Below are 27,477 nucleotides of genomic sequence, written 5' to 3'. Positions count from 1 at the left end.
AAATTATTATTCTTTCCTTGCTCTTGCTCTGATTTTCTCTTAGATGTTAATGAGCGAAAACCCAAGAAATATAACTAGCGATCAGGTTGTGGCTAAGTGAATTGAAGTAGGACCCTGTGCAGGCTATATAGAGGGGGGAAAGAAAAAGTTGTAGGAACACTACATAACATTTATGAAGTGAGGATGGTATCTCAGCTTGTCATACAGTTATCCTAACCCTGTCACCAGGTTGTAATTTGCCTGTAAGGAATTAGGTCAAATACACAAGCATTGTAAAATAATTGCATTAGTACATCCATTTGTACATTGGACTATACTGGCCATTTAAGATTTTCACCATATTGTTCTGTTTTTTTACTTGTGTTCTTCCACACCCATGTAGCTGTACAGTGACAGACAAGGTGCCTTTGCTAAGTACAAAGATCTAAATTGGGAAATAAATGAACACACTCAGTCTCATTAAAAACCATTGCTTAATTTCAAAGCTACAGTAAAATGAAGTTTAGGTACAAAGAAAATGTTTTCATTATAAATATATACAAATATCTTAAAACATTACAGCTGCTAAATGCAAAGGAAAGACATAGGAATGTGCATGTTACATATAGCTAGCACAGGGGCCAAAGTAGGGCTCCTCACAGAACAAGGCTATCAATGTTCAGATCCTGCCCTTTTATTTAATATACAAGTCTGAAAAGCACTGAGGGGAGTAATTCTACACACACCCCTTGCTGAAATAAGCCTCAGTAAACGAGAAAGGAAGGTGCATAGTGTGACTCTATTGAAAGTGTCTAAAAATGGTCTCCATGCTCAGCATGCTCCTGCTGCTCTGCAGAACCAGCCCAAGTAGAGGAGAGTGAACTGGACTCATCATTATGTTCCAATGGCAAAGCAACCTGTGAAACTCCTCAGTTGATACTCTTGGTTACACGCCTGAGAGTAAGGCCTCAGTTGATGACACAGGTTTAAGAGTAATAGAGCCTGCAGCATCTTTGTTGTAGAGGTGTGCTACCTGCGTCAAGCCAGCTTGACTTTCAGATCCCAGGCTAACCTTGCTGTGGCTCACAGTGCAGATGTTGGTTTCCCTCCTCCACTGCTACGCTGACCAAATCACCAGCCAAGATTTTTCCCACTCCTTCCTCTGCTTCTCCAATTTGAGTCTTGCCTTGCCTTGCTCAGAACAAAACAAAGGAAGGTGTCTCCAGCAGCACAGCTGGCACTCTTCATGTCTTGGCCAGAGAAGGTTAAAGTTAGAATGTGGGCCTAGCAGAAGCATTCTACAGACCTTGATGTTTCTATTTAGTGAGAAACTTCTGCTGCCTGAGAAGAGCGAGGCAGGAGCTAAAGCCAACTGCAGGACTGTGATGGGCAAGCCAACCACTTGGCTGGAGAGGGGAGAATTCCAGTGTGAGGGGTAGAGGCTCTGCCTGAGGCAGTCCAGGGCTGTAACCCATGCAGCAAGGGGAAGAGTTTGACCTGAGGCAGCCTCAGAAGAAAGGATTCAACATTTCAATGAGGGAAGAGAGGTCACCATGCCCCCTTTTCCTTGTCTGAGCTACTGGAGTGGATTAGTGGGGGCTTCCTACTCATCGGTTGGCTTTAATCTCCCTTTATAGGAGTTACCTAAAAAGCCACTGGATGACCCCTAGGGTTTTTTGTACACACAGATGAGACTTTGCCAAGAGACTTGTCCTCTCAAGGGGGTACAGAAGAGCAGGCTAACACTTGTTTCAGAGCAATGGCTGGCAAAGCAGAGGAGGGAGGCCTAACAAATGGGAAAACGTGGGCGGACGTCATCCTGCCTGTCAGCAAGCAATGAGAAACAACTGAGCATCTGCAAAACAGTAAGTAAATGGGGAAAATAATTTGCCTTTTACCTTGTAAACTGAGCATACTGCTGTGGAAATGCTGGACCCAGGAAGTGGCTATATCCCAGTAACAGGACACTAAGTGAAAGTATCAAACCTGTTCATACACACAGCTTTTCAGAGTTTCAAGGAGACAACGCCACCCTTACTGATTCAGGCTCTCCGGAGTTCCAAGTATGCACAGACTGAATAAATATACAATTGCATTTCTACAGTTCATGCTTTCTTGTACACAGCCAGTGAAAATGTGACTGTGCAACATTACATGTAGGAGTTAATCCAACACTTAAGAAACAGAAGTTTCATTCCTGCAGGTCTATGACTGACCTTCATGTGGGTTGTGCAGTTCTGAGAAATAGTCTTGGACACACTAGCCACTGGGAATTCTGCCAGTTTACTAGGACCAGGATTTGCCCCTTAAAGCAAAGCTATCAAAACAGATTAACATAAATAGTGAACAATGTTAGTTAGCAAGGAAGAAGCAGAAATTAAGTGTAGCTCAGTGACTCATTGAAAGTTACTATCCATGTCTTGCCATGCTTAACTGATGCATAGAAATTATAACCAAGATTCATCGGCACAGTTACCTTATAGATAGTCGCTAACTGGGTTCTTGATGTTGAAATAAAATGTTGCTCGTGAGAGCTTGGGAAATAAAAATGATTTGGCTTGTGGCATTTTTGAAAAGGAAAAAGCTATTGAGCCCATTTAAAAAAAACCATGAGACTTGCAAACAAAGTAGCCTGTTGATCAAATTCTAGACTTAACCTATAATGTTTCTTTCAGTGCAAAAGGCCATAATTTGGCACCACACTAGCCGAAAAATGTATGTGAGGATTTTACATGGACTCTAAAACCGCAAAGGAACCATTATGTTGCCCTTGTCACTAAAATATATTAAAAAGGGTTTTATATATTCTGCATTCTAAGAGTCTAAATAAATATTTACAAGATTTAAACAGCCACAGGCTACAGCTGCTAGTCTCAAACCTTTGCTGAAGGAGATTTTCTCCCCATTACTAAAGAATATACTGGCAGACCTCCAAGATACAATTGGATTTGTCATTCCGCTGTGGTTAGAACTTAGTTCCATGTGCACTGAGATTTCTAGTCACATCATCACTTGGTGCTCTTAAGTGGCAAACTGGGTGTTGAACTTGGTTTCATCCCAAGAAAAAAATGTAGAAAGCAAGTCTGAATGGTTTTTCATCCCCCTCACGTTGCTGCAATAAAATTTAGTCCTCAAATTTAATAGATTTAGAAATATATTTATCTATGTACACTTTTTTGTTGGCAATAGGCTGGAATCCAAGGCCAATTCCTCCATGTTGCTTCAAGTTTACTGCTTTCTCAAACTCCATTTGCAGGGTCTGCTTTAAGGTTTCCTCACCTTTCCTGTTCAGAGCCATGTTTGGTTTTTCTGTGGTTCCTGGTGGATCCTGGCTTGAGGCAGGACCCTTTTTAAAACCACCCATCAGTTTAAGGAATTTTGTTTTTTGGTCTGAACTTTCAAAAGTAGCTGTGCTCCACTGGCCAAACTTTATATCCTGCTGAATGAAACAAGATGATTAGGAAGTTTTACCTGAACTATATCTATTATCCATAAACTCATAGAATCACAACATTAAATGATGCCAGCTTTAAGGGTTGTAACCACCAGTAGGCCATAAGGCGTGTGACAAAGACACAAAAACTGTAGTGGGGTCCTAGCATACCTTAGGAGTGAGCTAAGTCAAGGGAAGGAGAAATTGTTCTCTTCCTACTTCTGCATCCCATCTCTCTGCCTGCTCCATTCTCTGCTTCAGGGAAGCACATGGTAAGGAACTGGTTGCATTAATTGTGTAATCATATGATGCTCAGGAGTCTCCTTGCCACCTGAGAGGGGAACTCTGGAGCAGAGTGAGGTGGAGGTTTGAATGGGGTAACCCTCAGGATCCAACTGCACCAAGCCATGTTCACTACCCACCATCAGAAACAACACTACAAACCCAATCCCACTGGTGTCTGCAGCCACTAAAATCTACAAGTCTTGAAGCAACCAAAGGGAAGACATTTTAAGCATCTTTGAACAAGGCATGTACACTGCCTAAAGAGGAGATAGAAATTGCAAGGAAAGACACCTGTGAACAGATCCACCTACTGTATTTCTTTCAAAAACTGTTTAGTATGTGCGACGAAGTTTTGAACCCTCCTCCATCTAACCTGGAGGCAGGCTTGAGTGGTTTCATCATGCTGGCACAGCCAATCATAACTGCTTCTGTTAATGAAATAGTACGGAGGGGTTTTGCTGCTGCTCTAGCATTCAGCAATGCTGAGTACAAATGTAGGTCCCCAATCTGTAAGGTGCTGAACAGCCTCAACACCACACAGCACTGTATATGATCTGGCCCATGATGATCTAAAGGAGAAGGAAACCGAAGGTGCAACTACATATTAGAATAGCTAGGCATTAATAGGTGCCCAGGACTGACTCTTGAGTACTTCCTACTGTTTGTCTGTCTCAGATTACTGTGTTTTGCACAATTACAATCACTGCCCACTATTTTCAGAACTTCTGAAGGGTGGATAATAAAAGCTACAGCCTAAATTACTTAGGCTTTGTCTAGTATTAAAATAAATGCCTCAACTCCTGTCTAGAACTAATACAGCACAGTTTACCACACTTATTTCAAAATATTGCACCCTTGCTTTGCCTCAATACAGTAAATATAAACTAAAGGTCTGTCTATACTACCCGCCACATTGGCAGGCAGCGATCGATCCAATAGGGATCGATTTATTGCATCTAGTCTAGACATGATAAATCAATCCCAGAGTGCTCTCCCATCAACTACAGTACTCCACTGCCACAAGAGACACAGGTGGAGTCGCAGCAGTCAACTCACTGCAGAGAAAACACCATGGTAAGTCGATCTAAGTATGTCAACTTCAGCTACATTATTCACGTAGCTGAAATGGCATAACTTAGATCGATTTCTCCCCCTCTCTCCCCAGTGTAGACCTGGCCAGAGGATAAGCCATGTATGTACAATTACAACATTTACTTCCCAATTACGTAATGGGACAGTGTGTAGTCTGTCAGATTATGGACTGATGGTCCAGTGAACCTTCAGAGATAAGCCAAAGAATGTTCAAAGACTGTTTTCAAAGCCGTGGTAACCAATACAGAGAGGGGTGCGGTGTCAGATGGGTTGCAAATGGAACAAAAGGTGCATCATGGTCCATTTTAAGATCACAATGACAATAGACTGCATCCCGCAGGACATCCATATAGCTGAATATGCAATCAGGACACCATGTTCATTCCTGTTTTGTCTCCAGTGTCTCTTTCCCCTTTATCTTTAGGCATTCAACTTCTCTGCCATCTGGACTCTTCTCTGATAAATTCCCAAAGGCATAAAAAACCTTCTCTAGCCACAACTTTAGTTATTCTAATGAGCTGGCTACTTGGCTTTTCTAGAAAAGGTTTCAGACCTGTCCTCTATTTTTATTTTCTTTATGCAGAGGTAGGTAATAAAAAGCTCAGCAACTTTTTCTAATAAAAAGTTAACTATGAAGACACAACCAAATCTGGCCCATAGGTTCTAAGCACTAATTTCTCCCCCCACTAGTTAACTATCCTCTACAGGCACAACATTAAAAACACACACTCAACCCCTAGGACCACTGGCAACTGCTATAGTTTGTCTCCATGCTTCAGCTGTTAACAAAAGCAGGAGGGGAGGAGTTCTGCTCCAGTGGTAGGAGCGCCACATCAGTCAGAGTCACTTCCTTTATATAGAGTTAAGTTGTATGTAGCCCACTCTTCTGAAACCCCCATCTTCACCAGATGGCCAAGATGATACGCACTGCAACAACTGCAATAGTGGCAGCAATCTGGGAAGGGTTTTGTACATGATACATAGCCAGTGGGCCCAGAGTCTTTTAATTCAACATAGACTAGGCTGTCTGCGTTTAAAAGCAGACTTTCCACCTTACTGAGGAGTTTCACTTTGAACAGGATACAAACCACCTCATTGATATTTCAGCTTTTGTAGAATTTTCATAATTTTGTCATACAGCTGTTGTAAGTCAGTGTCTGTGACACATTCTTTCCGGGAGGTGGAGGATACATAGCAGCACAGATGCAGAAATAATTACACCTTTTCAAACCCTATATTTTTTTAAGTTAACTGCTGGCAATTAGTACACATTGCTTTTACTGCGGCACTTCCAGCTTGCTCTTTGTGAAGCTCACTAATTAGTCTTCATAGCTCCTATTCTGCCATGTGCTAATAACCACTGATAGTTCAGCATCAAAGGACTGGGATTCCCTGCCAACATGTCATTTTCAGAATGACTTCAGAGCCATTTAGCTAGATAGTTTCAAGGCATGCCTTGAAATAAAAGCAGAATTCTCTTCCCAATCCCCTCCCCTATGCAAAAAGTGACACGTTTTTGGCCATTTGATTCATGTACGTTCATACTTTACTAGAATTGTGGCAGTCTTCTTGTGCAGTTCACAGACAGCGGAGATAATTTGGGATACTAATAAGGCCCCCTCCCCTTTCTGAATCCCACCACCCCAGCTAAAGGCCAGCAATTACAGCAGCTGACAGATGTTGCACTCTAAATCTGCCAGGGAGCAGAAGAGGCAAAGACAAAGCACCAAGACAAGCTCTACAGAGACATAGGTGTGAGCCGGGCATCTGCACTATATTTTCTTAGTCCCCTTTTGGCCTTCCCACTTCCACTCACTTACTTGAGCTGAAGTACCAGGTTACATTATTTGTTTATAGGAGACAGCAAGCTTTTCAAATGGATTTGTCAGTTTCTCCATTCCCTCGTCCCAAGTGAACTTCCTTCCCAGAAGTGCTTCTGCCCCTTGACATGCACAGCAAGCCACCTATGTGTGAATGACCAGGGTGTCTACCAAGTCATCATGGAGACTATAAAACAAGCTGGCTGGGTTTGATGCTGCTCAGTAACTTGGGACTAGTTCCCAGCTCTCCATTTCTACCAGCAACCTATGTGCTAACTCTACACCCAGTGACAACTACATGCAGGGGTTAGTGTTATTTATATTGCACAAAAAATAGAAAATGATTTTGCAACAAATTCATCTAGGCTAATCTTCCAGAGGGAGTAGGGAAAATGCTATTTTTCAGGACTAGTGATGGAAATTTGAGCTCTGGACCATCCCACTGCTATTGGAGTTGGCTAGTCTGCTCCCAGTGCCTCTTGGGATTGGACTAATTTGTTCTGTAGTATCACCTCAAATTTGCAGAAGAGAGGGTTGTGTGCCAAGTGGCATACATGACTAGCATACAGAGAAGGATGTGGTGCATTTTCATGAGTGGTGCTGTGGACACATTATCCCATCAGATCAAGCTCTAGGCTCATACGTACAGATTCCACTTTGTTTCTGAAAACTTTCGTTTTGCCAGATTCTCTATCAATCTCTTCTTGCAGAGCTTGCCGTCTAACCTAAAAGGAAGAAAAATAAAACGCACAAGATACTGGTTTGTGGGTGAAATTTTGGTTAACTGAATTCATGACATAAGAATGAGATGACAAGAAAAAGTGACTCGTTAAAAACCTGCCTTGTAACTTAACTAAAAGTTAGCATTGTAGCCTTTTGCACACTCTATTTCAGAAGATAAAGCCATTATTAATGTCCAACATTAGCATTTCTTAAAAATAACTGCAAAATATTAACTCTGGTATTTATCAAATGTATTAATTAGAGCTGTTTGATTAATTGCAGTTAACTCACATGATTAACACAAAAAATTAAATCATGATTAATCACACACAATAGAATACTAATTGAAATGTATTAAATATTTTGGATGTTTTTCCATATTTTCAAATATATAGATTTCTATTACAACCCAGAATACAAAGTTTACAGTGCTCACTTTACTTAAAATTTGTGACTGAACTCTTTGGGGGAGAATTGTATGTCTCCTGTTCTGTTTTACCTGCATTCTGCTATATATTTCATGTTATAGCAGTCTCAGATGATGACCCAGCCCATGTTCATTTTAAGAACATTTTCACAACAGATTTGACAAAACGCAAAGATGGTACCAATGTCAGATTTCTAAATCAATAGCTATAGCACTCGACCCCAGGTTTAAGACTCTGAAGTGCTGTCCAAAATCTGAGATGGATGAGGTGTGGAGAATGCTTTCAAAAGTTTTAAAAGAGCAACACTCTGAGACGGAAACTACAGCATCCGAACCACCAAAACAGAGAATCAACCTTCTACTGGTGGCATCTAACTCAGATGATGAAAATGAATGTGTGTCGGTCTGCTCTGCTTTGGATTGTTATCAGGCAGAACCCGTCATCAGCATGGACTCACGTCCTCTGGAATGCTGGTTGAAGCATGAAAGGACATATGAATCTTTAGCGCATTTGGCATGTAAATATACTTTGTGACACCAGCTACAACAGTGCCATGTGAACATCTGTTCTTGCTTTCAGGTGACATTGTAAACAAGAAGCAGGCAGCATTCTCTCCTGCAAATTGTATCCAATCTTGTCTGAGCAATTGGCTGAAGCAGAATTGAGTGGATTTGTAGGCTCTAAAGTTTTACTTTTTTTTGTGAGCGCAGGTGGTTTTTTTTACATAATTCTAAATGTTTAAGTTCAACTTTCACGATAAAGAGATTGCACTTCAGTACTTGTATCAGGTGAATTGAAAAATACTATATCTTTTGTTTTTACAGTGCAAATATTTGTAATAAAAAATATAAAGTGAGCCCTGTACACTTTGTATTCTGTGTTGTAACTAAAATCAATATATTTGAAAATGTAGAAAACATCCAAAACTATTTAAATAAGTGGTATTCTAGTATTAACAGCACTTTTAATCACTTGACAGCCCTATATTAATCCTTCCAACCGGGACTGAATTTTTTTGGCACAAAGTCCACGGCAGGTAACAAATACACAAATTGCCAGCATGGATGAGACATTGACAAGTGAGCATTAAATCTGATCATCTACTTCAAACCCTTTGGCATCCACTGCAGCAACATGCCCCAGATTTCACCCTGCTTGATGCAGCATATTCCATCTGGTAAGCAGTAATCTCTTGCATGTGTGTGCACAACAACAATCATTGCAATTTCTTATCTGCACATTCACATGGCTTGCTAAATCCAGACACACCTACTACTAGGATTTGACTTTACACAAAGCTACACAGTATATAGAAATGAATCTATACCTTGTCTATATTTATTTCATCGCAGTTTCCTTTCCTTTCCTTTACCACTGTTACATCATCCTTACATTCCTGCAAAACAAAAATACAAACCTGAATATAAGAATGAATATGTACTCATTTTAACTGCAATTTACATAGTGGCAGTGACAAATTTGAGAACATTGCCTAATAGACACAGTGCAGTGTTGCAAAATCAGGTAAATGGAAACAGACAAATTCTAAACTGAAAGTGACAAGTGGGCCTGTGCATGTCCTTGTGGAGAGACTTCCATCAATGGGGAGATACATCTGCCAGAACTTTGGACAACGGACTCTCTGAAAAAGTGAAGTTATTGGGGACACCTGAGACCCTTGTAAAAGAGATGGGGAACATACACTTATCTGTTGCACAGAAGATGGAGACAGAGGCATTTCAGATTAAAGAGTTTGGTAAAAAAAAAATCAGAATTACCATATTTCGAATCTGCAAATAAAAGGGGTGGGTTACCAGCATCAAATCTGTGACACAAACATAACCAACATTGAGAACACACACAAACTCACTCACTAAAATAAGCAGGCCACACTGTAAGGACAACTTTGAAAAAGCAGTTACAAATATGAGATTAATGGGCAGCCAATGTGTTGGGTAAGTAATGGAGAGGCTGGGATAGGAAAATAAACTGAGCCACAATGGTCTGACTGGCTGAGAGAAGGTGTCCAGAGGAAAGATTGAGAAAATTAGATAATTCAAGCATGAAATAATGAAGGAATGCTAGGACAAGGAGAAGATTTGTAAGCGACTTATGCTCACAGAGATTGCTATTTCTGTTGAGGGTTTTTCCCCAACCAACCCACGGATAATTTAACTCATTTTCCATATCTACCTTTTTATACACTGAATTCACATACACACAAATAGGTCTAACACCAACAGGAGAAAGAAATGCTTTCCACAATGAGAGCTCATTCTCTGAACAAAAATGAAGTATACAGTTTATTTCTACGTGGCCTAGTACTGTCTCTTCAGATTTCTTTAAAACAAAAGGGAAAAACAGCGATGACAGCAACAAACCAAACAGAGTTGCAGTGATTTTAGTCTGAAGGGTAGGTGGCAGGCAAGAAAGGAAGAACTGTGTGCATCTACCATTGCTAATGCCCAATGACTGGTTGACCCAATGTGGGTTATTGAACATTGAGAATTAGCAGGAGCAGGCCTTTCTTTAGGGTGTACCAATCTGAAGTTCTCCTGGACATGATGGAAGCTGAGAGTGGTTAGCACTTCATAAAATTAGGTCACAAGTAAATGCCATATAAAAGAAGCAAACATATTTCTTCAGTACAGGATAGTCTTGGTTTATTTCCGGGCTATTAATTGTGACTGGACTCCATCAGTGTAATGAAGTCTTATTCACATAAGGCGCTGCAGACTCTGCTGTGGCACCTTTGCTGCAAAATGAAGAGGGCTGTTTTCGTGAGACTGAGTGAGAATGTGCATATGTGAGGTTTATGGATGTATAATACACAGTGCCTGCCATTAAAAAGGCCAGTTGAGTAAGAGAATATCTTTTACTAGACCAACTTCTTCTGTTGGTGAGAGACAAGCTTATCTTGGGACCAACAAGGCTACAACTATGCTGCGTGCATTAAAAAGGCCAGCATTTTAGCATTCATGGTAACGATTGTTACCATTGTTATTTCCTGTTGAAAGTGTACAGAGAAACTGGGGGTACCTCAGAGCCCTATTCTACTCTCACTGACACCAAGAGCAAAACTCATTCAAGCAGAACAGGATTGGAGCTTCCTGGTAACCACAGGCATGTGCTCTCTTACACACATGTCCCTTTAGGCATTCACTTGGCCGGCAGCATGGAATATACCAGTGTTTTAAAGGTCAGTGCAGTCAGACCCTCAAAAGGAGGGAGTAAGAAATACTCTGCAAGAAATATAGGTTTTAGAGGCTCTGAGTTTCAGCTTCTAGTTCTGGACCACAATGAAGGAGCTGGAATGTCCTCTACATATCCAAAGTGGCGGTTCATATTGCTCATAGACACGATGTATAAGAGCTAACATTAGTAAAGACTTGTTGCCAACCAGGTAGGGTGACCAGATGTCCCAATTTTATAGGGACAGTCCCGATTTTGGGGTCTTTTTCTTATATAGGCTCCTATTACCCCCCACCCCGTCCTGATTTTTTCACATTTGTTGTCTGGTCACCCTACAACAAAGCTAAATTTGTCAGGGAGACAAATGTGAATCTCAACCACAACTGCTGTGTATAGTCTTCAAAAAACTTGCTATGAGGCTTGCATGTACAAGCAAAGCAGTGGATTTTCTGAGAGATGCAGTGGTGTGTGACATGCATTAGAGATTAGAAACTGGTCCAGAATTGTAATGCAGTTAAACCGGGGACCAGCACCACCATCATCTATTACAGCAGTGTAACAATAACTAAATTTCTTCAGATCAGAACTACCCTGCCATCTAAACTTTCAGAGGAATTTCATTGGGGTAATTTCTTTATTAATTTACAGAGGACTGAACATGAATAGTAAGAAGAGTAACCAGTTGCTTGGAAGGCACTTTGCTGTGCTTTCCATCTTCCTTGTCTAGTACCATCATGCTACTGCATTTGTCACTGTAAAGCTTATCTTGCCTGTGCACACGTGTGAGCAGCTGCATAAATCCAAATAATGTCTAATCAGGACAATGACAATTTAATTAGAACATTTATCACAGCAATAAAACCATCTTGTCCTTCTAAAGGTCAAAAGGAAAAACCTAATAAGGAAGGCAACAGCTCCAACTGTCCTACTCACAATGATAAATGTACATGCACTCACACGCATGTACCCTTGTGACTTAAAAAAAAAGCCCAATTCCATGCTGCCGTGTAAGCTGAAGACTCCATTTGTACACTGCAATCTACAGATGATTGAACGTGTTGGACATTGGACGGCTCTGCAGGATTCCACAGAACACAAATAAATGTAGATGGCGATCCACCAAAGCAGAATACACCAGATTTACTGAGTGCTTTGTCTCAGAAGCGTGTTATATGGAGACGATGCCCAAAGCAACCCCAAAGTCCATCATGAACCTAACCTGTGGACAGTGTTTAAAAAAATAGGAGGTAGTAACTCTAATACTCTCCAAACAACTGCTGGAGCACGCTGAGTGCTAACTACCACAGTGGCAGAGCGAAGCCTGAGCCAGGAAGGATGCTAATTTTACAGATTTAAGTAGTGGAATGAGAATTAGTGGTAAGAGCACAAACGAAGGAGGCAGTGAGTTATATTCCCTGCTCTGCTGCCTCACAGTGTGGCTTTGAGTATGTCCTAGCTTATCTGTGCCTAAGTTTTCCTTGCTGTAAAGCAGTTGGAGTAGTAATTACTTCTAAGGGTCGTTGAGACATAATGTATGTAAAGCTCTTCTAGAGCTTAGATAAGAGGCTCTGTGGAAGTGCAGAGTATCACACAGTAATATTGTCATCTAGGGTCTGAGTTTTAGAGGTGCCGAGCACATGCACTTCCCATGGACTTCACTGAGAGTTATGGGTTCTCAGCCCCTTTGCTTATATCGGGTAAGGAGAGAAAGTGATAAAATGATCATATAAATAGTAACTCGCGCTCACTACTGTTAAACAGAGTTGAACATTTAGAAAAAATTAAGAGAAAAAAACGTTCATTTGAAAATGCTCAATTTGAGGATTGTTTGTAGAAGTACATCAAACAAGTGTTTCTATTCATCCCAGCCCTCATTATCTTATGACCAAGACCATTTCTACATGCACGTTCCACCCTACAGCAAGTTCATTTGGCTATTCAATTGGCACCACAATTTAAGAATTCCTAATAGGATTTCCGTAATAATAGTCAATCAGCTGGAGTTCTGCTCCAACTAACTTGAGTCTCAGACTTCTAGAGCTTTAGATTACCTATCTCTTAAATGCCCATTGGTTTTGTTTAGCCTTTGGTAGATTGCTTTGATTTAGGGTTTAGTGTGTTTAATTAACAAGTAAGGTTTGGTTTAGGTTTCATCCTAACATTTGGTCTACCAGGGTTTGCAGATCAATATTTGAGGTCTTGCACACATTTGGGATTTTCTGAAAGGTCTTGTCCACATAAGGCATTTTTTCCCCTTAAAATTCTCCCACAGTTGCTATCACTAGTATAGGTAGCTCCTCCAGCAGTGTCAATAGGAGAACCTTAAGGGGGAAAAAAGGCCGAGCACAGACAATATGCTGGTGGACACTAGCATTTTACCATCATGTCATGGAGACAGAGGTCAAGATGACATGGTGATAAAAACACTGGTACCCCACTGTGCACTAGGGCTGCTACTATCAACAATGGGATGGGTCAGAGAAAGTTCAGAGCATAGACACAGCCTTTGGTTTTATGTCAACTCCTCCGGGTAGTTACATAAGTAATTTGTGCATTTTACATTTTTGTAATTAGAGCACTAAGTGGCTATAGCAACAGGCATTAAAAACATAAAATACTTCTCTGCCTCTCAGGACCGGTGTCAGGCTTATATCATTCAACTCTGATCCTGCTGGCTGTTCCTCAGTTTGACCCTGCACCTGACTTCAGCATCAATGATATAAATGTGGTCCTGCACAGTCCACCCATGCAGAACAGCTGGCAAGACTGGACTCTTCACATGTACATAAAAAGCTTTGAGGGCCTCAGTGGGAAGATGGAAAGATGATTACATTTAGAGCTTACCATTGCCTCCTTTTCTGTTTTTACTATGACCTTTTTCTTTTTCAGTCTTGGCTCTTCGGTACAGTTCTGCAATCCCTGTTTATTTCTTTTCTTACCCTTATTGTCACAGTGCACATCATTATTTTCACGAAGTCCCTCATCTATATTATCCACTGCAAGGTCTTCCATTGGTTTGGGTTTCTTTTTTTTGTTCTTTCTATTACTTTTAATTGGTGTTATCTTTTCACCTTCAGATATTTCCCCATCTTCATCGGTAAGGTTTACAGGCTCAGTTACTTCCTCCTCTTCCTTCTGAATCTTTTTCTTTTTCTTTCTGGTTACCTCACTGTCATCTTCAGAATACTCTCTGTGTTTTTTACCAGCGAGTGCTTTTTCCTGGGACTTGACTTTTTGTTTTCCTGGAAGGTGTTTATTAGAAATTCCATGACTTTGGTCCTGATTATCCTCACATGTTAAGGAAGAAACATCTTTGCTTTTTTTCTTCCTCTTGGTTACTTCTCTGTCGCTTTCAGAGTTCTGGACACTGTTCTCTTTTTGTTTTTTTCTTATGAATGTGTTTTCCTGGGAATTGGTTTCTTGATTTTTTCTGAAGACACGGGTTGAAAGGTTCTCCTCAGAAACACCGTGATCGTTGTCCTGATTACCTGCCAGTGGTAAGGAGTCATGTTTGTCTTTCTTTTTCTTCTTATTCTTTTTCTTCATGACATCACTCTCTCCTGCAGAGTTCTGGGCAATATCCTTTCCATGTTTTTTACCAGCAAGTGCTTTTTCCTGTAAAGTGGCTTTATTTTTTTTTTTAAGGTTTTTATTAGAAATTTCATGATCACTGTCTAGAATTTCTATCACTGGTAAGGAAGAAATTTCTCTCTCTTTCTTTATCTTCTTTTTCTTGGTTACTTCATTGTCATCCTCACAGTCCTGGGAGATGCTCTCTCTGTGTTTTTTATCAGTGACTGTATTTTCCTGAGAATGAATTGTGTACTTCTTTGGAAGGGATTGATCACTGTCCTGATTATTCTCCAACGGTAACAAGGAAAGACTTTGGCCTTTCTTTGACTTCTTTTTGAAAACTTTAGATTCCTCCTTTATTTCTTTTACCGGCTCAGCCTCTGAACTGCTTTCTAGTGTCACAGGACTGTCCGAACATGCTCCTTTCTTTAATTTGGAGCCAACTTTCTTCTTCTTTTTACTAAGATTTAACTGATCTGAATCCTCTTCTGCTCCGCATTTCTTTTTCTTCACCTTAGTTTCTGCTTGCGTGTCAGATTGAAGGTCTTCTTCAATTTTGATGACAGTTTGACTCCCAGTGCTCTTCACTTTTTTCTTTTTCTTTTTTTGTGTTGTTTCCTCACAAACACTCTCTCCCTCTTCATTTATTATCATTCTGGAAAACAAACCACAGCTTTAGTATTGCAACACAGAGCTTTCTGCTTAGTGCTCCACACTCCCATAAAGTGTCATTTCTACTTAAATTATGGAGGGGGGGGGGGGGACCTACAGGTCTGATTTTCTGACATGCTCAGAACCTACAGCTCCCTTAGCCTAATCTAAAAGTCCAAGGAACAGCTCTGAAGATCAGACTATAAACATTTCTTACAAGTGTATCTCCATCAGCTATTTATCTAGATCAGTGTTTCCCAAACTTGGGACGCTGCTTGTTCAGGGAAAGTCCCTGGCGGGCCGGGCCGGTTTGTTTACCTGCCGCATTCGCAAGTTCGGCCGATCGCAGCTCCCACTGGCCGCGATTCACTGCTCCAGGCCAATGGGAGCTGCTGGAAGCGGCATGGGCTGAGGGGCTTACTGGCCGCTGCTTTCAGCAGCTCCCATTGGTCTGGAGCAGTGAACCGCGGCCAGTGGGAGCCGCGATCAGCCGAACCTGCAGACGCAGCATGTAAACAAACCGGCCCAGCCCATCAGAGGCTTTTCCTAAACAAGCAGCGTCCCAAGTTTGGGAAACACTGCTCTAGATGAAGGCTCCGTCCACACTCAAATCAGAACTATGCTAGCTACAAACACATTGAAAGCCTGCTGGGGCTAGCATGATTTTCCTGAGCATTGTCAATACGGATTCTTTTCTGAGCTATGCTAACCCTACCATGACAGACAACTTTCTGTAATAGGAGGGCAGACTCTGTGCCCTAAATAGGCAAACAAGGACCTTCAGATTCATCCTGTTTTCAGATGCTCACAACCAATATGAAGGTGCACGCAATCACTAACAGATGGATTCAATTATTTCCAACCACAACATAAGAAAGGACAGAAGGGACAAATAAGTCCTTGCAACAGTCATGCTTGGAGGAAAAGATTAAGCTTATGTTTGATTGCCCACTTCCTGAGGTGAGTTTTATCGGTAAGTTTGGACTACATACAGTATCTGTACACTCTAATCGGAGCAGGGTGGGAATACCACTTCCTTTGCTACTTCCCCACTGGCTGTCTATCATATGGGACTCTGACAGAACCATGCTAGTCAGGAAGAGCTAGCTGACTATAATCTCATTTAATTTATTGCCGACCCCCCCCCCCGGCCCCCGTGGTTAATGTAGTGCTTGCTGTTACCAGTGTGAACAAGGCATGGAAGATTACACTGTTTCTGCTTCAGTTCTGAACAATAACATTTAAGAAAGGAATGAAGTGAGATGGTTAAATCTTATTACTACACCAACTGTCCCTCTTTCAAAGACATTATACTTGAGCTTCCATGGCACAGATGTTTGTGGATCTGAATTCTGCCACCAGTCAAAGTATTGAGGAGGCAACTCACGTGGCGGAATTTAGTATGTCCTGATACCTCCCACACACTACAGCATAAAATGAGTTCCTAGAAGGTTTTCCCCCCCTTTCTCCTGGCAGGCAGCTCTATCCTGCCTGAACAGGCCCCAAAATATGCAGACAAAGCAACTTTTTAAAGACTTTGGTAGCTCAGCTCTGAGCTGTTGTGAAAGGTCATACTCTAAATGTAGGCAGAAATGCAGAATTGACAGCTCTGTCAGTGTTCTCCATTTATCAGAGTGGGTCCTTCTTTTAAAAAAAGAAGACTTTGAGCTATAGCCACAAGCAGAGGACAAGAAACCATTTGCTAGTTTTCCTACACATTATCCCATCAGGGCGGTATGGTTCAGGTGGACCCTCAACAAAGCCACCAGGAATGTTGGCCTCCCTTAAACCAGAAAATCCCTCAAGATCCCAGATGCAGAAGCCATTTGCATAGAGGCCTGTGCCCTGTCAGTTTTCCACCAACTCTCCCTGTCTGCACAGCTCCTGAACTCCCATCTGCTGCTGTAACTGAGACCCACCCAGAGAGGGCTTCATGGCAGAGAGAGAAAAGTGGGTAAACTAATGTAACGAAATCAGTCAGCGCAGAGCTTCGGTTGAACTGGAGGGAACACTGCCATGGAGATGTGACCTGCACTTCCATGCTCGGAAGAATGATTTCTGTACTCACCACTGGTACAAACCTATAGTACTAAACGGCTCCAAGGATGCACTTATACTAGAAAAAACAGGAACTATAATCCCCCACTGACGCAGCTCCACCAAAGGAGGCTGCAGCGCAGGATTAGACAACACAGTGGCTACATCACCTTGAACCCATCCACCCTACAGCCTCTCCCAGCGCTACTACTGGTGGCGCTGCACTGGTCAGCGGCTGTGGGCCCTAGTTCATCCCAGGGCTGACACGGCTTCGGTGGATCCGTTCTTGGTAAGCCCCGGGGTGGTTTTGTTACGTGAAACAGGCCAGATTTTGGCTTTCATGCGCCCCCTGGTAAATCCCCGGTTTGAGGATGACGGTAACTATACACTGATTGGCATCCAGTCCCCAGCGCCCCCTCCCCACCGAGTGCTCCCGCTTCCACCCCCACCCCAGAGTCAGTCAGCGCCAGCTTCCAGCCCCGCGCTCGCTCAGCCGCCAGCACCACGAGGCCTCTTACCTGCTGACCCCACGTGCAAAGCCTCCCCTCCCCCCCTCGGCGTGTCCGCCGAGCCCGGGTGCCTCTGACCCGGAAGCGGAAGGTGGGGCCTGGCGCGGGCTGCTCTGGGTAATCTCCGCCAGCGGCTTGGCGGTTGCTTGGCGACGGCGCCCCTCCATGGCTGTAGCCCAGGGACCAAAGACGCTCTGGGAGCAAATCTGTGCTGGTGAGAGACACTCCCCCGTCACCTTTCTGGCGGGGCTCCCCTAGCCCCCTCCCCCCGGGGGATAAGTGGAGACTCCCCCAAGCCTCCCTCACTGGGCGGGGGGGACTCCCCCCTTCAGAGCTGCTCCGAGCTCGGGATGCGGGTTCATTGTAAGTCAGTTTCTCTCCCTCTGGGGCCGGAGGTTTTTGTCTGTCAATTTCAGCCATTGAAACTGCCTCGCTCCTGGTTTTTTGCGTTCAGATCCTTCTCCTGGGGAGAATCTGGCTCAGGGTTGCAAAGAACTGGACATTGGGGTGTCCCTTTGAAATATAAACATTAGATTGACCCAGCTCTGCAGACAAAACACTGCAGCTGGTTCAGAAGTCTAAAAAAACACATGGTTCACAGATGCAGGACAAAAGGTTCAAATATATTTAATAAATATTGATCTTGTGATTTAAATTGTCACCAGGCACTGCGATTAGAAATATAGCCTTGTATCATGCGCTGGTGAAGGTGTCCAATTTATTACACCCATAATGAAGTGCTAATGTCATTGCCTTTTGTGTCAGAGTAATCTGCTTCCCAGTTGAATCCAGCCTTCTGGTTTATCACAAGGGAATCAGTTTATTGCCTCATAAAAGCAGATAGGCAGTGATATTGCAAGTTTAATTAACACAAAATTAATAAGCCTTGTTTTCAATTTCAACAATAGAAGCCTTTGTCTTGGTCATTCCCCAGCCTCTGCAGCAGCAGCTGTGGCCACTAGGAATATTCAGGAAGTTGAGGAGCCCACACCACCAGTCATTTGATTGTACCTAAAGCTATCTATTTATTTATTTAGTATTTATAGTGCTGCACAGTGTGATAAATGCTGTATATGAAATGGCCATTTTTAATCCTAGAATAAAATGCCACCTACCCTAACTTGACTGAATCAGTGGGTGTATACCATTGATGGAGGCCATAATGCCAGTTAAGGCACATGACTATAAAAATGGTAGGTTGAGTGGCTGCAGGCATGTTTTGCATCTAAGGTCCTCATCCTGAATTGTGTAGTGTGAGAGAAGACTGCAGCTTCTTCCCATAATCGCCTTCGAAGTTAGTTCCTAAAGAGTGCTGGATCAGGGTTTAAGTCTATAATTCCATTTTGGGTTTCTGGTGATGTTGACTAACTGCTTAAGCATTAGTTTTAATGTCAAGATTCCGTGCCATGTATTTACAATTGTAGTGTAAACTTAGGTACTGGAGATATAATGCCAAATATTTTATTAAGATAATATTCTGTAAGATTTCAGTTTTGCTTCTCAGATCCATATATTCCTACTGTATGAATAAAATAAATTTGTGGAAAGATTTGGATGGTTCATATATAGAGATCCTGAGATTTGTCAGAACTTCATAGTTAGAGAACCATTGAAATCCCTTATTGTGGCCCTTTATTCTTTATTTTCAAATTTAATTTCATAAGGAGCAAAATTTCTTCTTGGTGGATCTTAACTGCACTCTGTTGCTCTCCTTGTGGCAGATCCAAGATCAATGAAGTTAACTGAAGTATTCAGTTTTATTTCAGTGGGAGTTGGGTCCAGCCCCATACCTTTGCAAATCTATCATTGACATCAGTAGGAGATCTGTACATATAGTGAGAGCAGAACACCTGAGTGGGTTTCTGCCTTTAATATGTATTAGGAACATTTTGCACTTGGGGTAGGTGGAACTGTTGTCTAATGGTCAGCACATATGGCCAGGATTCAGGACGCCTGGGTTCTGTTTTTTGCTGATTCACTGAATAGTTTGCAAAGGTCACACAATCTCTCTGCACTTCCATGTTTTCCTTTATAAACTGTAGATGATAATAGTTAGCTATCTCACAGGAGTTTAATTGTTTACAGGGGGTCCCCAGTATATGTTGGGGTTGAGATCTTGTAAAGGGCAACAGATACTGAAATGACAGATACTGGGGAATTTTTCCCCATAAGAAATAATGGCCTGCCCTCTGCCTCTTCCTGTCTCCCCTCTACTTCCACCCTGCCTCTTCCCGCCTAGTTACACCCCCTCCTTCGAATGTTCCCCATCTCCCTCCTTTCCAGCGCCTCTTGAACGCTGGGGGAAGCACCCAAAGAAAACCACGCAAAAAGTGAAGCGACAGATATGCGGATTGGGACCAGTGTGAATTGGAACATGTTCCCCCATTGATAAGCAACTGTTACGCAAAGCGACTGATAAGAGGGAGATGTATAATGGGGACCCCCTGTATAAAGAGCCTCATTTGAAAAGCACTATTGCATATAAGTGAAAAGGATTATTAATTTCATGCAAGCATCCTCATTTTATTTAACAAACATTTTATAGTCTTAAACTATGCCACGTTGCTTACTTAATACAAAAAGCCTATTTTCAAGAAAGGCTTCCTATAGCACTAAAAATATTGACCTTGATTCTCCAGGACAAGTGACTCAGAAGTTCTCTCATTTTAATAACTTAGATTTTGTGTTCAGTATTTGCTTATCATACATAGTTTATAATTTCTACACATGAAAGTAGCTTTTAATAAGTAATATTTGTTTGTATGTTTTCAGAAAAATAGTTATAAAGATAAAGTCCTTTTGACATTTGGTGTGATGCTGGGTTTTGTCTACTTTTAGAGTACGAAGCAGAGCAGCCTCCATTTCCGTATAGTCCTGAATCAAAACAAGATTCTGTGAGTACAGTTTAAGCAAAAAAATCTGTACATGGTATGTCTGAAAAGGTGACTCTATTTCTAAAGGGGAAGATTAGGTATCAAAAATATCTCCAGATTCATTCAATGAATGTGTGACTATGTATTTCAAATTTTTCTTAAGTGTCAAATGCAATATTCCAGAAATCACTGCTGTTCTTTAAAGATATTTTGGTAAGGCTGCTATACCTAAATTTAGATTACCAGCTGTGTTTTGGTTTGCACATTGCGCTGTCCCTCTGCTCTGCCTGTCTGCTTCCTTCTTATAAATAGGCAGGATATTGAAATACGCAAGCATCTAGTTCACTGGATTCCTGCATATTTCAATACTCTCCCTGATCTCAAGAATGAGGCTAGTAGGCAGAGTAGAAGACGGATGCTCTGTTTTCACACGTGTGCCATTCTCAAACTCTTGCTATTGCAAAGACACACATCCTCACATTTATTGTTGGTGCATCACCGGGTGGTGAGTTTGGAATTTCATATACTTTGTGCTGAATCCCTCAGTTTGGGAAGCTGTCTTTTTTTTTCTCCTCCTTCCATATTTAAAAAAAAAAAGTTACAAAAAGTGGACCAGATTCAGGCCTGCTACCATAGAACCTCAGAGTTACGAACAGCTTGGGAATGGAGGTTGTTCAGAAGTCTACAAAGCTTGTAACTCTGAACAAAGCGTTATGGTTGTTCTTTCAAAAGTTTACAGCTGAACATTGACTTAATACAGCTTTGAAACTTTACTATGCAGAAGAAAAATGCTGCATTTAACTGTCTTAATTTAAATGAAACAAGCACAGAAAGTTTTTTTAACTTATTCTCTTTTTTAAAACTTTCCCTTTATTGTTTATGTTTAACATGTTACTGTACAGTATTTGTGTTTTTTGTTTCTTAAACAACAAAAAGAATTTCAGAATACAAAGGCAAGTAGTGTATGCAAGCAATTGAATGGAAAAAGTGTTAGTAAGGAAAATATTTCAATTTTAGTTTCCAGAGGGGTATTATTTATTGACAGTGAGTAAAATGCATTTTTGAATTGTGAAAATCCCTTGACAGTGCCCTTTTTAAGACAACTGTCCTAGCCTTTCATATGCATAGCCTCCTACATTTGGATATTATTAGTGCACTGGAGTCTAGCTTCCTCTCCCCTCAACAGAATTCTCTCTCCGTTTAAAGTATTCATAAAGATAGAAACTGTCCAGCCCAAATATTGAAATCAGTTAATATTTTACTTTTTGTAAATTCCTTTTTTTACAAAACTTGTATTTCCTCTCACAGTCAATTTACCTGAAATATAATTATGAAGGGAAAACAATCTGGATGAGATATTTGTCAAGTATGTTTATTTTTAACAGGTTTCTTTGGATACAGGAATTTTGCAGCCTTTACATACAAAACAATTATACTTCGCTTCTACTGAATGTTCCATTGCCCAGAAAATATCTTCCTTACCCACACTCGCACCGCTTCTAGCAACACCTAATCCAAAAACATGTAAGTAATGGTCTGAAAGAATATATTTAGTTGATAAGGAACAGAAAGGATGTAAAGAAGGTCTTGTGAGTACAGGCAGCCTATGCATGGTACAGAGGATATGGTCTCTTGATACAGTACATCAAGGTGGGATAGAGCTATATATGGCTAATATTACTGACCGTAGACAAAGACCTGAAAAAGAATGTCTGGATTTATATGAAAGGGGTCCTCCTGGGCCAAAAAATAATTTAGCATGTACACTGCCTTCCATATCACTTTGTATGTTCTAGCAAGTTTCTGCGCAGAAGATCTGAAATAAGACATGTCCCACAGTATGTTGGGCTATCCTGACAAGATATCCTACCTTTGAGAGAGTGCGCATACTAGCATATTAGGGTACATCCTGCTGTGATTATTTAAAAGTATAAATTAAGAATTTCCACACTTCTTTTTTTTATTTGAGATTCTCATGAGTAGTCCCCAGTACTTCAAACACATACCCCACTTTGGGCCCATGTGTCCTTGCAGAGTCATATTGATATACTCTGCAGGCATTAGAAATCTATAACAATGCATTTATTTGTAGGATTAAGGGTTTAATGTATAGTTGTACAAATCTATTGAGGACAGTTTTCCAACCCTGAATAGTGACTTTTTATTCATCTGTTTATATTACAACTACGGCTGTCACGCAGTTAATTGCACTGTTAAACAATAATAGAATACCATTTATTTAAATAGTTTTGGATATTTTCTACATTTTCAAATATTGATTTCAGTTACAACACAGACTACAAAGTGTATAGTGCTCACTTTATATTTTTGATTACAAATAGTTGCACTGTAAAAAACAAGTCATGGTATTTTTCAGTTCACCTCATACAAGTACTGTAGTGCAATCTCTTTATCATGAAAGTTTAGCTTACAAATGTAGAATTATGTACAAAAAATAACTACATTCAAAAACAAAACCATGTAAACTTTAGCGCCTACAAGTCTACTCAGTCCTACTTCTTGTTCATCTGAGCGATTGGCTGAACAAGTTTGTTTACATTTGCAGGAGATAACGCTGCCTGCTTCTTGTTTACAATATCACCTGAAAGTGAGAACAGGCATTCTCGTGGTATTGTTGTAGCCGGCATTGCAAGATATTTATGTGCCAGATGCACTAAAGATTCATATGTCCCTTCATGCTTCAATCATCATTCCAGAGGACATGAGTCCATGCTGATAACGGGTTCTGCTCAATAACCAAAGCAATCCAAAGCAATGCAGACTGACGCATTTTCATTTTCATCATCTGAGTCAGATGCTATCAGCAGAAGATTGATTTTCTTTTTTGGTGGTTCAGGTTCTGTAGTTTCCGCATCAGAATGTTGTTCTTTTAAGACTTCTAAAAGCATGCTCAGTCTACACCTCATCCTTCTCAGGTTTTTGGACAACACTTCAGTTTCTTAAACTTTGGGTCGAGTGATGTAGGTATCTTTAGAAATCTCACATTGGCACCTTCTTTGTGTTTAGACAAATCTGCTGTGAAAGTGTTCTTAAAAGAAACATGCTGTGTCATCATCCGAGACTGCTATAACATGAAATGTATGGCAGAATGCGGGTAAAACAGAACAAGAGACATATAGTTCTCCCCCAGTGAGTTCAGTCACAAATTTAATTAACACATTTTTTAAATGAGCATTATCAGCATGGAAGCGTGGCCGAAGCATGAAGAGACATACGAATGTTTAGCACATCTGACACGTAAATATTTGGCACTTTTGTACCCAGCATTGCAATGAGAACGCCTGTTCTCACTTTCAGGTGACATTGTAAATAAGAAGCAGGCAGCAGTATCTCCCATAAATGTAAACAAACTTGTTTGTCTTAGAGATTGGCTGAACAAGGAGTAGAACTGAGTGGCTTTGTGGGCTCTGAAGTTTTATATTTAGTTTTTGAGTACAGTTACATAACAAAAAACTCTACATTTGTAAGTTGCACTTTCACCATAAAGTACTTGTATGAGGTGAACTGAAAAATACTATTTCTTTTATCATTTTTACAGTGCAAATATTTATAAGAAAAAAATAACACTATAAAGTGAGCGCTCTCTACTTTGTATACTGTGTTGTATTTGAAATTAATATATTTGAAAATTTAGGAAAATATCAAAAAAAATTAATAAATTTCAATTGGCATTCTGTTTAACAGCACAGTTAAAACTGCAATTAATCGTGATTAATGTTTTTGAGTTAACTGCGATTAATTGACAGCTCTAATTACAACAGAAGAAAGGCAAGTATTTTTCCCTTCTAATCTTAAGGTCAAATTAGTTTCAGTATGATAACTATATAGTTGAGTCTGAAAATTCCTTTCAAAATATAGTCCTTTGCCCATCAGTTTATTTTCCATCTGTTTTCAGACTCTGAATCTTTCTTCTTCCATTTTTATTAGTCTGGTTTCAACTTTCTGAATTTCGCATAGAACCTGTAACAATGTTTTCCTTTGGATGTTCTGCACTTTAGCCTTTATATTGTCTTTCAACTCATCATCTTTCTTCACCTCCTTTTCTCTGTTTCTTCTCTTTCTTCTCTTCATTGTTTTCCATTGCTGGCAGTGAGAAACAGTAATATCATAGGCTTTTATATAGGATGCCCTTCTAATTAGGAACATTTTCAAGCGGTGTCTGAACTGGATTAAGGATGTGAAGCAATTAACAAAGCCTTTGCTCCAGATATACATTGCCAGGAGACCACCCTTTTAATAATTAATCTGTATTTGCCACATTGAGACAGGAATATTTACTGCAACAGCAGCTGAGAATCTTGCTTGAGGACAGCACTTCAGCTGGTTAGGGCACCTCCAGGGTGACCAGATGGCCCAATTTTATAGGGACAGTCCCGATTTTGGGGTCTTTTTCTTATATAGGTGCCTATTACCCCCCGCCCCCGTCCCGATTTTTCATATTTGCTATCTGGTCACCTTACTTCCCCCACCCCCCAAAAAAGTTCTGTGCTGATTTCTGAATCCCTCTGATTTGATGACTAATAAAAATTGTTCCACACCTGATATAAATTTATTTTATAATGTACAGTGCTCCATAATATTTCTTCTTAAGGTCTTTAGTACAGACAAATTTGAATCTTGAAAAGAGTTCACTTTTCTCGGTGACTTCGGTGTCTAGATTACGATTTTCAAAGAAGCAAAAGAGTTAAATGCCCAAATCTCATTGAAACTCAGTGTCGTTTGGACACAAAATGCCTTAGGCACACTAAAAATTCTAGCCTTTGGAATTTGGAATGTATTTGGTTCCATTTCCAAGATGGGCATACAAGGTACCCAATTTGTGTCTAGTTTGTCCATAAAATATGCAGCCAATTAAGACTATTAACACCACCATAGCTAAACAAACAGGACACACTTAAATTATTAAAATAAATATTACTATCACACATGGCATGGATAAGAGTAAAACTTGTTTAGTTGTTATGTAGTTAATCAGAATTTTTTGTGTGTGAAATTAGTTACATACATTGTACTGAAATGCTTCTTAGAAATGGCTTTCTTGGTTTGATTTAATTTATCTAACTTTGAGATCATAAAAGTCAGAAGAAAAAATGGATCATATTCTGCTCTTGGCTAAACCAGTGTAAATCTGGAGTAACTCCAATGAAGGTGATGGAATTACAGTGGCATAAATCCAGATTAATCCAGGGCAGAAATTCGCCTGATTAAAACAAATCTCTATGCATTTACATACACTGGACCATGTAATTTGAAAGGTAATCATGTTGTAATTTTGGTCTTTTGAGTTAATTTTATTTTCACCTTAAAGATTGAAGCTTGTATTTTCAAAAGTACCTGTCATGGGCCTAACTCTGTGCTTATTGAAGTTAATGGGATCTTTACCATTGATTTCACTAAGAGCAGAGTTAGATCAACACTGCGTGCTTTTGAAAATTTCACTCTTAAAATTCTCCCCTATATTTAAACATGCATATACCTTCTGTTTCAAGGAGCACAACCATGAACTGGCTTTGTTGTCTAAAGTTAAGTGTTATATCTGCCAAGCTGGAAATCAAAGTCCAAATCCCATTTCAGTCTCTCTCTTCTAAGGCCACAGGACTGGCAATCTAGGTGAAAAACAAAACATCAGATCACCTAGCAGTTCTTTTTGTTGGCAGATCAGGAGCCATACATTGATCGAGCTCTGATGACAATTTTGTTTGTTTCTGTTGTTCCTTGAGAGGTTTATTCATGATGGCAAAGCCTGTGAAAAGGAGATCTGGCCCTTCTCCTGATGCCTAGGAGTTGAATTTTGTGACTGACTAATGTTACTCCAGTTCTAAGGAAAAGCAAACCAATAATGGGTGTATATCCTTCACGGTGTGGGGAGGAGAAAGCGCTCAGTTTGAAACTTATTCAAGTTGATGTATTCTTTGTGACTTAAGCAGAATGAAATCTGAGACTATCTAAATTGAAAGAATCTGTGTTTTAGAACAAGATGAGATGAAACCAATTAAAATTAAGGCAATTTGATTTATTTCAGATTAATGTTCCTCTTTCTACAGACTAAATTCAATCTGTTAATGAAAAAAAATATATTGTTTTGTCCAGGTTCTCCTCGAGAATATTTGGAATATTACATATTTCCAATACTTCTGCCGGGAATGGCAGAACTTCTGCATCAAGCAAAGAAGGAAAAGTGTTTTGAGGTCAGTTCTTAGTTTTCAAGATGCTGTTTCAGGATTCTAAAGGTTTTTTTAATCCACTATCTACATTTTATTATTCTGTCTTTTACAAACTGACTATAATAAAATAATGTATTGTATGTCATTTTTAAACTGAGTTAGTTTTGAGTAGTGTACTTCATAAACCCAATCAATATGACAAGCCCTACATTATGCCTTTTCACATTGTATCTAGCCCAGCTAGCTATCAAGGGGGAGGGGTCATCTTTCTAATTAACACCAAGGGGCACTCAGTTGAAGAAAGAGAGAAGATTATAGACTGGAGCAGCTGCAGATAAGGAATTTACTTATGAAAATTCAACACACTGCTTGATCATTGTAACTGTTGGAATATTGTCTTGATTTTTTTTTTTTTTTGGTATGTTGGCTTGCTTCAGTTTTCACTAAGACTTCACAAGGTTTGAGTGTAGTTCTAAAATCATTAGTTTTTAATAAGTGAGCAGGTTTATATCACCTGCGATTGACACTTTTGATGAAAATGAAAAGATGTTTGTGAAAAAATGCTACTTATGTACACTGTACAATTAAAGTATCTGGTTTCCCTTACAAAAACTGGGTGTTGTGGCAAGATTTATTTGCCACATATACAGTTTTCTAAATGCTTCCATACATTTTTGTAAAATTGTTGTTCTTAATT

General features: G+C 40.3%; 2 protein-coding genes across 3 annotated transcripts in view; one reads left to right on the top strand and one right to left on the bottom strand.

Moving 5' to 3' along the window:
• Window positions 1-268: 268 nt before the first annotated feature.
• KNOP1 (lysine rich nucleolar protein 1) lies at window positions 269-17,904 on the bottom strand. The gene is made up of 5 exons (XM_050968732.1): window positions 17,732-17,904; window positions 13,797-15,180; window positions 9,088-9,156; window positions 7,257-7,334; window positions 269-3,418 (listed from the first exon to the last, which is right to left on the bottom strand). Exons 1-5 carry the CDS (start codon window positions 17,887-17,889, stop codon window positions 3,104-3,106), a joined length of 2,004 nt encoding a protein of 667 aa, XP_050824689.1. The 5' UTR covers window positions 17,890-17,904; the 3' UTR covers window positions 269-3,103.
• IQCK (IQ motif containing K) overlaps window positions 17,844-27,477 on the top strand; it is a 99,912-nt gene continuing 90,278 nt past the window's right edge. For both annotated transcript variants that reach the window (XM_050968750.1, XM_050968751.1), the window contains exons 1-4: window positions 17,844-17,936; window positions 20,561-20,616; window positions 21,981-22,119; window positions 26,707-26,804. In XM_050968750.1, coding sequence (XP_050824707.1) covers window positions 17,888-17,936; window positions 20,561-20,616; window positions 21,981-22,119; window positions 26,707-26,804 — 342 coding nt within the window. In that variant the 5' untranslated portion in view covers window positions 17,844-17,887. The remainder of the gene's footprint in view (window positions 17,937-20,560; window positions 20,617-21,980; window positions 22,120-26,706; window positions 26,805-27,477) is intronic.

This window comes from Gopherus flavomarginatus, chromosome 9, assembly GCF_025201925.1.
Source record: "Gopherus flavomarginatus isolate rGopFla2 chromosome 9, rGopFla2.mat.asm, whole genome shotgun sequence".
NCBI classification, from domain to species: domain Eukaryota; kingdom Metazoa; phylum Chordata; order Testudines; family Testudinidae; genus Gopherus; species Gopherus flavomarginatus.
Note: the sequence above shows the minus strand (reverse complement) of the source record. Positions and strands in the feature narration are given on the sequence as shown.

What these genes read in the sequence shown, in the direction of transcription:
- KNOP1 (XM_050968732.1), bottom strand. Translation starts at nt 17,889, where the DNA reads ATGGAGGGGCGCCGTCGCCAAGCAACCGCCAAGCCGCTGGCGGAGATT. An exon ending in TTTGCACGTGGGGTCAGCAG is followed by an intron (nt 15,181 to 17,731) that starts GTAAGAGGCCTC and finishes TTTGTTTTCCAG; the next exon opens with AATGATAATAAATGAAGAGG. An exon ending in TCAGAAACAAAGTGGAATCT is followed by an intron (nt 3,419 to 7,256) that starts GTACGTATGAGC and finishes TGTTTCATTCAG; the next exon opens with CAGGATATAAAGTTTGGCCA.